General features: G+C 56.9%; 1 protein-coding gene across 1 annotated transcript; it reads left to right on the top strand.

The window, feature by feature from the left end:
• Nucleotides 1-5,080: 5,080 nt before the first annotated feature.
• KCNK16 (potassium two pore domain channel subfamily K member 16) lies at nt 5,081-11,430 on the top strand (the record flags this gene model as incomplete). Its single annotated transcript, XM_079935292.1, has 5 exons — nt 5,081-5,293; nt 8,612-8,726; nt 9,748-9,914; nt 10,736-10,901; nt 11,213-11,430. 5 exons carry the CDS (start codon nt 5,081-5,083, stop codon nt 11,428-11,430), a joined length of 879 nt encoding a protein of 292 aa, XP_079791418.1.
• Between the last annotated feature and the right edge of the window lie 1,694 nt (nt 11,431-13,124).

Raw genomic sequence — 13,124 nt, forward strand, 5'->3', positions numbered from 1 at the left:
AGCTTGTTACTCTGGCCCCGTGTGCCACCAGCAGGGTCTGAAACCAGAGCTCCTTCTCTCCACCTGCCCTTTCCCCTGCAGGGGACGTCCCTGGGCCAGGGGGGCCTTAGCCCCTCCCCTTACTTCCGGTCCAGAACGTGCCTTTTTCACTTGTGCGGATACGTGCCTATTAAGTGGCTCCTCGAGAGAATACCGATGTTGGACGGCATGTGGGCGGGCTGGCCTTCCCCTCATCTCCAGGCTCATTCAGACGGAAAGAGGCCCATGTCCAGCTGCTCTGTTTGCTCTGCATCCTCTGCCCACTGTACGTGAAATTGATCTTGGGGGGGGGGGGGCGGTGTTTTTCTTCTTTTTCCTCCAATCTTCCTTATCACTGCCGGATGTCAGGCCGCACTCTGCCATCAGGCCTGGCCATGTTCGACTCTCCATTAATTGATTTTGCCCTCCCCGCTTGGGAAGCGCAAATTGGCTCAGCCCATTAGCAGCAGTCATTCCCTGAAAGGGATTATAAATCATGCCCTACGGCCGCCCGCTGCTCACGGCGGAGTGGTGCCCACGTGGGGAGGTGTCGGGCGCGGAGGTGCAACGTCTGATGAGCAGCAGAGGTCCCTGCAGGCCTGCGGGTTCCCTCCTAAACCTACCCAAGCCAGGCCACGGCCAGGCAGGGGAGTAGCCAAAGCAGTGTGTACTGAACGAGTGAAGGGAGGGAAGGGCGGGGGCTCGCTCTGGGGCGCGGAGGGCTCTGAGGACCTCTCGAGCTGACCTCCCATCAAGTCCACCACTATGCCTCCGTTCTTTAGCTCTGTGGCCCCCTTAAGCCAGAAGAGCTCCTGGGAAAGACTGTCTTAAACTCCAGTCAGGTAATGCCCTGCCGGAAGGGAAGCAGCAGCGGCAGGGGACAGGTGGGAGGAGGCCCTCGACAGGGGGTCCATAAAGGAGTGGAGGGCTTGGCCCACAGTCAACCTGGCACCCCTTCCTGCCCAGGCCCTCAGGGAGGGAGGGCCCCACGCCGGCTGTGCCAGCCCCCCTCCCCTACCTGTCACAGACAGCCCTCCCCCGCTGCACTCGCCCCTCTCTCCCTTCCTTTCCTTCCACCTGACAACAGCCACCACCTACCTGTGGACCATGTCCAGACCCAGCGAGGATACTAGGGCTAAAGAGGTTGCTAAGACGTAGAGAATGGACGTGAGGACACGGGGAGGGGGAAGGGTAAGCTGGGACGAATTGAGAGAGTGGCATGGACATATATACACTACCAAACGTAAAATAGACAGCTAGTGGGAAGCAGCCACATAGCACAGGGAGATCAGCTCAGTGCTTTGTGACCACCTAGAGCCGTGGGATAGGGAGGGTGGGAGGGAGACGCAAGAGGGAGGGGACATGGGGATATATGTATATGTATATGTATAGCTGATTCACTTTGTTATACAGCAGAAACTAACACAACATTGTAAAGCAATTATAGTCCAATAAAGATGTTTAAAAATAAATAAATAAAGAGGTTATTAAGACCTGCCCAAGTCCTCCAGACAGCAGCTGATAGCTTTCCATACAGTAAAGAGAGAACTCTTCACATATGGAACTTCTCCAGGGCAATAAAATGGGACCTGATTGTCACACGGCCTGGCAGGTATAAGTACAACCCTAGCTTAGAGCCAGGACGTAGCGAGTTTGTAGTGACGAGATGACGGCCAGCTCTCTCTCCCAGTCTCTCCAAAACACGAGGAGGAAACAGTCAAGGGGGAGATTTGTGACTCCAGACGCTTCCTTCTGCCCCAAGACATGCCCGCTTCCCAGTGTGGTGCTGTCTGGGAAAGCTCTGGGTTCAACGAAGGCCTTCCGGAAGATGGTTCTAGACCCCCCGGCGGCCTCAGGGACCCAGAACCAGCAGGACTACAGAGAAGGCGCCCGCAACCCCCAGACAGGGCCCCACCTAAACCGCAGGAGGATGAGGTGCTGCAGGGACACCTGGGCCTGCCTTCCACACACTTACAGCGTCGGGATGTTCCTATAACATGCAGCCTCCACGTCGCCGCTTGCACCTCCACCCACTGTGTGTGTGTTGTGTTTTGGCCTTAGAGCAGATGAGGACCCCCGTGTCCTCACTACCACTCCCTTGATCATTCATACACTTGAAAATAGTAACATTCTCCCCCTTGCTTTCGTTTCCTATGAGACTTCTCTCCCTCCCCGCCCGCCCCCCATCTCTCATTATACAAACCATGGTTGCTTGCCCTGGACATAACGCCCGTGGTGTCTGCCTCTGCACCGTCCCTTCCAAGTGACACCTGTACGTGTGACGCCGCCACCCCTGGCTGGGGCCCATCAGCTGAGGGTCGTGCATGACCCAAGGACGGCCAGACACCTGTGAAGTGGCTCACATGCAAAGGTGCTCTTGGACCCCCAGCCTTTGAGAGGATTTGAACCAAGCAATACCAAAAGAGAGAAGCATGGGGCAACGGGAGCTGGTGCCGACCGGATGCCGGGGTCAGCCTGGAGCGGAACTCAGCAGAGGGAGGGAATCACTGCTGGGACAGGATGAGGGGAGGGGGCACCCCGAGGGGGTGGGCAGGGCACGTTAATGGGGGAGAGTTCAGAGTGAGGTCATGGCCCAGTTCTTCCAGAACCCTGGCTGCTCCCGGCTTCCTACCACGAATTATTTCAATTACTTGAGATAACCAGATTGTGTTCCTATTCCTTCCAACTCAAATAAGCCTTGAACAATTAAAAGAAAAGAAAACTTATGTAACCATTGGGAAGTAACACTGGCTTAAACAAATAGGACTTATGTGTCAAACTTTCTTAAATCTCAAGGGACTTCCCTGGTGGTGCAGTGGTTAAGACTCTGCACTCCCAATGCAGGGGGCCTGGGTTTGATCCCTGGGCAGGACACTAGAACCCCACACACTGCAACTAAGAGTTTGCATGCCGCAACTAAGGAGCCCGCCTGCCACAACTAAGATCCAGCACAAATAAGTAAATAAAATATTCTTTTAAAAAAAGACTTTTTTAAATCTTGAGGTAGGCGAGGAAACCAGCGGAGCGTCTTTGCGACGCTCTTGACCTTCCCTCAAGGACACGAGGTGGCTGAACAGGTGCCGTCATCTGTGCACTCAGGGCAGATGGGCGGAAGGTGGGGCCGGCTGCAGCCAAACCCTTGGTCTGGATGGAACACCTTTGCCCCGCACCTCCGCAGCTGCCTCTGCCCACATCTAATTGGCCAGAACTGGCTCACAGGTGGCCCCAGCTGCAAGGGAGCTTGGAAAGTGGCTGCAAGGGGCGGTCCATCCCCTGGCCCCCTCCCCATTTCTGGGCTCCTCTCCTCTGCTTTAGCGTGAGTTTGCTTCCAATGGCCTGGCCGCACCTGGGGCTCCTCAGTAGACTATCCACCGGCTCCTGGAGCTGTTTTGCCTGTAGGTGCAGAGCCAGGGACGCCTGGATGACTGCCTGGGCCGGGAAGATGAAAGCGCAGCCTCCCTGCCTGCAGGGAACCAACGGGGTGTGCTTCACCGGCCAGGGCTCCCCGGGAACCAGGAGGAGGCCAGGACTACGGTGCCTTGTTTGGCTTCACTTGCCCCACACCCCTATGCACCTTCACTGACTCCACTGCCCGTACAGAAAGCCCCCTCTCAGGGCTGTTCCTGAGACAGCAAGGAGCGGGACTGTCATGATGGGTGAGACCAGTCATGCTCCACTGCCTGGGGCTGACGTGTACAAACGTGGGATTCTGTTAGCCGGGAAGGAGGGAAAGGCTATCAGGCTGGCAACTCACGGTTGTCTGCCGGCGCAGCGCATTACGGGAAACACCAGAAAACACAAGCGGAGAACTGGCAACCCTCACACGCTGCTGGTGGAGATATAAAATGGTATAGCCACTTCGGAAAACAGTCTGGTGGTTCCTCAAAAAGTTAAACGTAGAGTGGCCATGTCACCCAGCAATTCCACTCCCAAGTACATACAGGGGAAAAATGAAAACATACAGCCCCGCAAAAAAAAAAACAAACTTGTACACGAACATTCATAGCAGTATTATTCATAGGAGCCAAATATCTATCAACTGATAAACGGATATGTGAAATGTTGGTACATCTGTGCAATGAACTATTATTCAGCCATAAAGAATGAAGTACTAATACTTGCTACACTATGCATGAACTTTAAAAACATTATGCTAATTGAAGAAGCCAGACTCCAAAGGTCACGTATTGTATGATTGAATCTATATGAAATGTCCAGACTAGGGAAATCCAGAGACAGCAAGTTAAAGGTTGCCAGAGGTCAAGGGGGCAGGATGGGCAAATAGAGGTGACAGGTAAAGGGTACAAGGTTTCTCTCTGAGGTGATAAAAATGTTCCAACATTGATTGTGGAGATGGTTGCAGGACTCTGAATATACTTGAACTCCCAAGCTAACCTGCTAAAGGTTTCAAGCAAGGAAAATTTTCAGCAAAAGCTCTAAAGCAAGTGCAACCAATTGATTAGGAGCATCGACCCTCAGACTGTTCCTGATCCGTCACTTGTATGTTCGCTTTGCCCCAATTTGCTACCCAGTTCCCTCATCCCCAGGCTCCCCCAGTAGGCGGGTCCATCCTTCTAGCTCCACTTCATAGGCAAGGCAACTGAGTACAAGGTTTATTCACACTCATTCTGATGTCTCCCCAGCACCTAAGCTTGGGGGCTTGAAGCTATCATGGGTAAGAAGCTGGGGGCTGCCAAGGGGCCCTGGGCAGAGTGAAGGGGAGCATCTGGTTTGGCCCCAAAGCGCCCATCCAACTTGGAGGCAGAAGGTGAGACACGATGGCCTCAGGAGGACCATTAGGTCTCTGAGGGGGTCCCTGCCCCTGACTTGCTGCTCTCCATGGAAAAAAAAAAAAGGCTGGGCGGGGGGTGGCAGGACTGTTTGCACTCACGGTACTTAGTGCAGCCAAGCTGAGCTGCACTGTTCAAACAGACTCCCCAGCCTCTGGACACCTGTGCCGAGGAGGGCGAGGCAGGCAGGAGGCTGGGCACAGGTCCCCGGGCGCTTCCCGCCTCCGAACCCACAGCCAGCCCCACGGCCCTGGCAGAGTCCTGGGCACGCCATGCCCCGCACCAGGCTCTGTAGCTGCTGGGGCGGCCAGGTGCTGCCCCTGCTGCTGGCCTATGTCTGCTACCTGCTGCTTGGCGCCACCATCTTCCAGCTGCTGGAGAAACAGGCGGAGGCTCAGTCCAGGGACCAGTTTCAGTTTGAGAAGCTGCGCTTCTTGGAGAACTACACCTGCCTGGACCAGCAGGCCGTGGAGCAGTTTGTGCAGGTGAAGGGAAGATGCTGGTGTGGGCCGGTGGGCAGAAGAGGGGTCTCGTTGCAGGTCCAGAGCCATCACTTATGGCTGAGGCCCTATTTGGAAGCAGAGTGTGGTGGGAACAGAGAGCCAGATGAGACCTAGTGCCGGATTCTGACCCTAGGTCTACAACCGGATTGCTGTGTGACATTGGGCAAGTCACTTAACCTCTCTGATCCTCTTCTAGGAGAGAAGAATAACCTTATATGCTGCAGACATTTGACAGCTGATTAAAAGTGCTTTCTAAGCTGCCACTTGCTGCATAAATGTGAAACGTGTGTCAGTGCTATCAACGCCGCACACGTTTCTGCCCCGCACACTCCTACAGCTTCCCCTTCCCCGACTCCGGGGCTGCTGCACCCTCTGCCCTCTCCCCAGATCACACCCCTGTGCTGACCACACTTGAGTTGGAGACACAGATAAAGGTCAGGAGCAGCCAGGCTTGATGAGCAGCAACTGGGGTGACTGAGCTACGGTGCCCCCCGGGCCTCTCTCTGGTGGCAGAGCGGGTCACCCCTGCTCGGGCCCCTCTGTACAAACTCTGGGGCCCCAGCACCCTCTCTCCCAGAAACCAGGCAAAACCAGGGTGTTGTGAGGGGAAGGTGAATGCACTGGAGACCAGGGGGTTGAGTGTTCCCACCTGCTGCAAAGGAACTAGCCAGCTGCGGAATCATCACAATAGCTGTCGCGTATTGAGTGTTCACGACGTGCCCAAAACAGCAGGGAGCAGGGTCATCACGTTGGGGTCAGACCAGTCCTGATCCATCACCTGGGGCCCAGTGTTTTACATGTGTTTCCTCATAATTATAGTACCTATCTCTACCACTGTCTCCAGTTTGCAGGTGGGAACTGGGGAACAGAGAGGTCGAGTACGTTGGCCAAAGCTACATAGTTAGTGGTAAAGGCAGAATTCGCACCCAAGCCTGGCTGCTCTTCAACACAAAAATTAGCATAAGTGCAGGGGGCAGGATACCACCTAGAGCAGCAGTTCTCAAAGTGTGGTCCCAGGTGTGGACCACCTGGGAACTGGTTACAAATGCCACCAGTCACTCCCCACCGCAGACCTACTGAATCAGGAACTCAGGGGTGGGGGCAACAGGCTGTGTGTTAACAAGCCCTTCAGGTCACACTGATGCCCCTGAAGATGGAGAACAGCTGGCCTAGGAGACGAGAAGTGGGTTGGCCTAGGAGATGAGAGAACGCTCCGGAGCTGTGAGAGGCCTGTCCAGGCGCTTTCTCCCAGGAAATGAGGCTTCCGGCCTCTGGCTGCACTTCCTTGCTCCCCAGCAGCACAGGGCTGGGACCACAGCACCCCTATCGGGGCTGGGAAGGATTCAGGAGCCTCCCAAGACCCAGGGGGTAAAAGGCAGAGGCCCTGGAGACCCTGGACCCACCTCCACACTCAGCCCCAGGTTAGAGGCGAAACCCAGGAGCCAGAGAGCGGCGGAAGGATTCATAGCTGGGGCCTAATTAGAGACACAGGCTGGACTGCAGCCCCGAGGGAGGCGCCACAGATTAACACCCCCCAGGCCTCCCCAGAGGTCCTCAGCCCCCTTGGGAGGGACCCTCACTTGCCAGGGTATGTCTAGCTGAGAGGCAGAAGGATGCTAGGATAAGATTCCCAGAGGGGAATTCCCTGTCGGTCCAGTGGTTAGGACATGCACTTCCACTTCTGCGAGCGTGGGTTGCATTCTGGACCAGGGAACCAGGGAACTAAGATCCAAAAAAAGGAAAAAACAGAAAGATTCCCAAAGAACACAGATTACAGTTGCCCCTCGGTATCTGCACGGGACTGCTTCCTGGAGCCCCGTGGAAGCTCAAGTACCTGACAGCCAGCCCGCTGTATCCGCGGATGTGAACCTCACAGGTGTGGACCCCATGGATATGGAGGGTCAGCTGTACTGTTCAGATGACAAGAAGGAAAAAAGCTATAAACAGTAGTAACAACAGTATTGAAGACCGACACCATGAGGAAAGAAGGCCTTGCCCAAGGTCCCGGGACTCGCGTCTGCCTTTCTAACCACGCGCGGATTCTTAGAGAAGAACGGATGGTCCACGTTGGGCGCCCCACGCCCAGTGCCCTCGCCGACATCACAGCCCCTCCTGGGCAGGATGGAGACCCTCAGGCTGGAGTATGGGACAGCTGGGTCTAGGGCAAGTGCTTCTCCCACGTGCGAGGGTCTCTGGGGAACGGGTGTGTTCTGGAATGTTCAGTCCTGGCCTCTCTGGGTGTGTGGGAAAGAGGGGAGGCCAAAGTTCACATGGGAAGAGGCCAGTTCTGCCAAATTGACGAGAAGCAGACAGCCTGTGTCAGGACACCCAGACTGGCCTGGCCCTCAGGGGCCATCCCAGCCCGGCAGAGCACACTCACCCAGCCAGCGGGGAAACGGTTCCCACAGGAACTGGAGGCTGGAGCTTTCCCTCCCCCACTGCCTCCTTCCTGCCTTTAGGGATCTACCAGGTGGTGAGGCTGCACTGCTGCCCTGGGACAATTCACAGCGACAGGGGAGGAGGATGGAGAGCAGATGGGCGAGGGAGTCCTGCCCACCTCCGAGAGGGCTGGGCCCGGGGACAGAGGGGCTTAGGCTTGAGCCTGTGGGGTTCTGTTTCCGTAAACAGCAGCGTGCACACACATGCAACATACGGCACCCATGCACACGCCACATGTATACAACACCATACATGTACACCACCCACACACACACACACCCAGAGGACCTTTGCCCTGGCCTCTGATGGAATTTCTCGGGCAGGCCTGGGCTGGGACTCACTAGGGGGCAGCAAAGAGCAAGGCTGCCAGCTCACCTGGAAGCTCAGAGAGCGCCAGGTTCTCTGTCCCGAATCATCCAGCCCCATGGGAGGGCAGCCCCATGGCTTCCCCGTGGTCCTGAACCTCAAGTTCCCAAGTAAGCCCTTCCAGGGCTTACCTGAAATTTTCCCATTGTTCTGACCACCCATGGAGTCTCACCCTCTTGGCTGTAGGTGGCATCTCCCACCTGCACCCCAGTCCGTAAGCGCCCTCCGCCTCCTTAGGCCCCTTCCCCTCCACCAGCCACACTGACAGCGCATCTCACTCGGCCCTGGCCAGTGGAGCAGGCAGTGAATTTGGACCTCAATGACCTTGGGCAAGTCAGCCACTCTGAGCCTTAGTTTCCTCTTACGTGAAATGGGAATGTGAGTAAGAATATCACCAGGTGAGACAACACGGAAGCACCCTGCAGAGAGCCTGGCCACCAGCCAGTGCCGTGAGCTCCCCTCGTCCTCCCACCCCATGCCACCCCCCCCCAACAGGTCATCATGGAAGCCTGGGTGAAGGGCGTGAACCCCAAAGGCAACTCCACCAACCCCAGCAACTGGGACTTCGGGAGCAGTTTCTTCTTTGCGGGCACGGTCGTCACCACCATAGGTAAAGGGTCAGGGTGGAGAAGGGCACCCCCAATGCCCCTGCTGAAGTTTGGGCTCCCCAAAAGCAGGTGCTGAGACTAGGATGTGGTTTATCTAGGAGACGATTCCGGGAAGCAGGACAAGCGGGAAATTGAGACAGGAAAAGGCAACGAAGTTTGCAGTAATGAGCAGGGGACTGGTTAGGGCGACTGGGTTCACCAGTGCTGGAGACCCTCTGAGAAGCTAAGGAGAGCCCTGCCAGGGGAGAGGAAGCAGGCATATTCATCTACCAACTCCTGCCCCTGCTGGCTGAGGGCTGATCCCGGATGTATTAATTTTCTGGTATTTTGGACCTGCCCAAAGGTCTCTCAGGTAGAGAGAAGCAGGGACTTGGGGTAGGGAGTCCTCTGCGTGTACTGTCCACCCAGCTGCAGGTGCTATCTCGGTGTTCCAAGGGGACAGGGCATATGGTCAAGCATCTGCTCTACCCCCTCAGCCAGAAAACCCACACCACCTCCCACAAGGAAACCCCAGACCCCACTAACCCCGGTCGCCACATCCATTCAATTAAGTCCAGTTCCACACACCTTCCTTGAACTCAAGTGACATTCAAAGAAGATAGAGTGGAGGTAGGAGAGTATGAACTTGGATCAGACCCAAGCTTGGCTCTCAAGGAGCTTCTGAACCAATAAAGAAGGATAAGATAAGCCAAAAACAAGAGCACAGGGCAAAGTAGAATATAGATAGGAATGACACAAAGCACTGTGGGAGATCACACCTAGTAGAGAGGAAGAGAGTGGCAGTCAGGAGGGCTTCCTAGAGGCAGTGTTTTTGGAGATGGACCTTCAAAGACAAGCAGGATTCTTACAAATAGAGATCATTCTAGAAGAGGTTGAGAAGGGTGTTCACGGGAGCAGAGGGGTTTCCCCTCACCACGCCCCGACCCCCAGTGGTGGTGGGAAACCAACCTCTGCCAGAGTCTGTCGGGGAGGCAGTTCTGAACTCTTCTTTCCCCATATTTGCACACCCTCCTCCCACTGCAGGATACGGGAACCTGGCGCCCAGCACGGAGGCAGGCCAGGTCTTCTGTGTCTTCTACGCTCTGGTGGGCATCCCGCTTAACGTGCTCTTCCTCAACCACCTGGGCACAGGGCTGCATGCCCACCTGACCACACTGGAGAGGTGGGAGGACCAGCCCAGGCGCTCCCAGGTAGGGCCCCTCCCTCCCCACAGCCCCGCTGGGACAGAGTCTGTTGCAGGTGGAGTCCTCCAGAAGCTGACACTGAGACAAGAGTTTGGCTAGCATGGTATTAGGAGTCAACACCTATGGAAGAAAAGGACTGGGCAGAAGGAGAAATTAAATTGTGTTGCAGGCTGGACAAAGCCTTGGTCCACCCCTCGAGGAGCTCGGCAGGTGCCGGCCACCCCAGCTGTCCCGCAGTGGGCGCTGACGTGGCCAGGACTCTGCCCTGGGCTCAGTCAGGCCCTGGGAAGGTGTGCCCTTGGGCCAGGCTGAAATACATCCTGAGGGAGCTGCCGGCTGGAGGCCACCTGCCAGTGGCTTGGCAAGGTTTTCTTTGAAGGGGGATCTATCTGGGCGGCACAGAACTCCAAAAGCAAACTCCACGCCACCCTGAACACCACCAGTGCCCACCTGTTATCGGCCCCTTGCAAAGCTAGGCACGCTAAGAAAGCAGGGGTACAGAGGAATCTGGGACAGTTCAATGCCCATCCTCCGTCCCAGATCTGAGTTCCCTGGGGGCCTGTACATGTGGACCCCACACCTGAAGGAGTCTCCAACTTGACCCACCAACACAATCCCTCTGACCGAATCTTTCCCTGGCCTGGGCACGGTAACACACACACAGATACAACCCCCATCCCAGAGGTCTGCAGGGCAGGACGGGGCAGGGACCTGGCTACGGTCCAGCCCACTTCCTAATTTGCCCCAGAACCCCACCCCCCCACCCCCCACAATTTACAATCCTGGGTCTTCCAAGTGGACTCAGAGACAGACTCCTCCCCTTCCAGCTACTGCAGACCCTGGGCCTGGCCTTGTTCCTGGCCCTGGGGACGCTGCTCGTTCTCATCTTCCCGCCTATGGTCTTCAGCCACGTGGAGGGCTGGAGCTTCAGCGAGGGCTTCTACTTCGCCTTCATCACCCTCAGCACCATCGGCTTCGGGGACTACGTCGTCGGTGAGAAAGAGGCATCCCAGATCTCGGGGTGGGGCCCCCTGGGATTCAGGGGATGGGGAGATGTCCGCAGGGGGTAATTACTGAGGACCAGAGAGCCCCTGGGTATTCAGGGGAGACAAATACTTTGTGAGGCTGCTGTGAATTCTCACAACATCCTCAGAAATTGCTGGTCTAGGACCCATCACCCTTTCCCCCAGGGACCTCCACTGCCGATCCTTGTTATTGGGAGGCTGGTGGGAGCCCTTATGGAACCTGGGGGGTGGCTGTGCCCTCGGACCTCTAGCATTTATCATGTCCCCCTTCCCGGCCAGGCACGGACCCCAGCAAGCATTACATCTCTGTGTACCGGAGCCTGGCAGCCATCTGGATCCTCCTGGGCCTGGCGTGGCTGGCACTGGTCCTCCCACTGGGCCCCCTGCTTCTGCACAGGTGCTCCCAGCTCTGGCTGCTCAGCAGAGGCCTCAAGGAAAGGGGAGCCCCCGAGACTAACGGGCTCCCTAGACCTCAGAAGATTCCCATCTCTGCATGAGGCCCCCCAGTGGCCACAGAAGCCCCTCCAGCATCCCCAGTCACCCCATATGCCCCCTTCTTGCCACACCTCCTCCTCTGCCAACCCACTCACTTCCCAGCCAGAGCTGGTCTCGGGGGCTCTCCGGACAGAGAAAGGAGACAGGAGCATCCAAGAAAGTAGCAGAAAGGAGAGTTAGAGACAGGATGGGAGACAGATGCGTGTGGTGCAGGATGTGCACAGGGGTCCCAGAGCCCCCCCCTCCAAAGTGACGCGAGAAAGTTGAATCTAGACATGGATCACTGTGGCCAAATCTCCGTCGCCCTCCCTGCGTCCTCCACCCAGGAGACCTCGTTCAGGACAGCAAACACGGGGCAACTTTGTTTGGGCCTCACTTGATGCATGCACAGCGTGCTGTCAGGCCCCCACTGTGTGTCAGGCACTGGGCCAGGCTCTGGGGCCCTCCAGATGGAAGGACTAGACAAGCAGAGAGGCAACCCTGACCCAGTGGCCAAAACCCCACGATGAGGGGCAGACCTGGGTATGACGAGCGCCCATGGGACCAGCTGGCAGGGTGGGTCGAGGACGGGAGAGGGCCAGGCGGGGACTTGGGAGCCACCTTCATGCAAATAGGACGTCTGCCCTCAGGAAGCTGCCCGCCGGAGGGGTAGGCAAGCTGCCTCGAGGCCTGCCAGTCCCCCTTGCCTACAGGTCTAGAGCTGTCCGTGAACAAGGCTTGGGCACGCTTGGGTGTCCCACCCACTTTCCTGGGCAAGGCCTCCATTGAACCCCTCAGGGCACCCCTTGACCTCATCACCCCTTCTGGGCTCCTAAGAGCCTTTCCAAACACTCCCTGGGAACACACCAGCCCGCTGATCCCAGGAGATTTCCAGGAAATGACCTGCGTGGAGGCCCAGCACCCCTTGGGAATACGCTGTGCAGCCTCGTCTCCCTCCTGCCAGACTGTGACATCTCTGGCCAGGAGGAAAGGAGACATTTACACCAGTCCGTCTCAAGGCCCAACGTCACCAAGGACTGCAAACCTCTCTCAGCAAGACAGACCCATAAGTGGCTGGGGACCTCTGGACAGGACTGAGGCAAGGCTGTGAAGCAGAGGAGGCTCGGATGAGACACCTAGGGAAGGATCTACAGCAGCAAGAGACCCGGGTTACACCCAGGACTTCCTAAGACAGAGGAGAGGCCTGAGAAACTGAGGACCCCCAGGACTCTTCACATACCCTGGACCCTTCCTCCATCCTGGGTGGAGGAGGGAGTGAGGGGGCCTCTTCAGAAGCAGGGAATGGACAAGCCCACTGGTCAAGGCCCCTCTTGCCTCCCAAGTTCATGGGCAGGTGGTGATTGGCTGGAGCCCCTCATCTTCGGGCACATAAAGGAAAGGATGGTGATGGGAGAGACCCAGAGAGGACCCAACAGGCAGCAAGTCCGTGGCAATAGTCCCAGTGCCCCAGGACAATAAACTTCGTTCGCACTTTCTCTTCACCCTGCGTGCGGTCTGCAAGAGTCCCTCCCACTGTTCGCTATAGGACGCTGGGAGGCTCTGGGCCCCTTCTCTCCCAGCGCCCCGCGGTCACCCAGCAGCCCTCCCCTTCTCCCAGAGCTAGGCCTGCCTGGGGGTGGGCACTCCACACACATTCGAGGCGGGGCCAGATGCCCACAGCTGGGCCTCTTTTTGTCCCTGGGATTGGATCCCGGTG

This window comes from Stenella coeruleoalba, assembly GCF_951394435.1.
Source record: "Stenella coeruleoalba genome assembly, chromosome: 10".
NCBI classification, from domain to species: domain Eukaryota; kingdom Metazoa; phylum Chordata; class Mammalia; order Artiodactyla; family Delphinidae; genus Stenella; species Stenella coeruleoalba.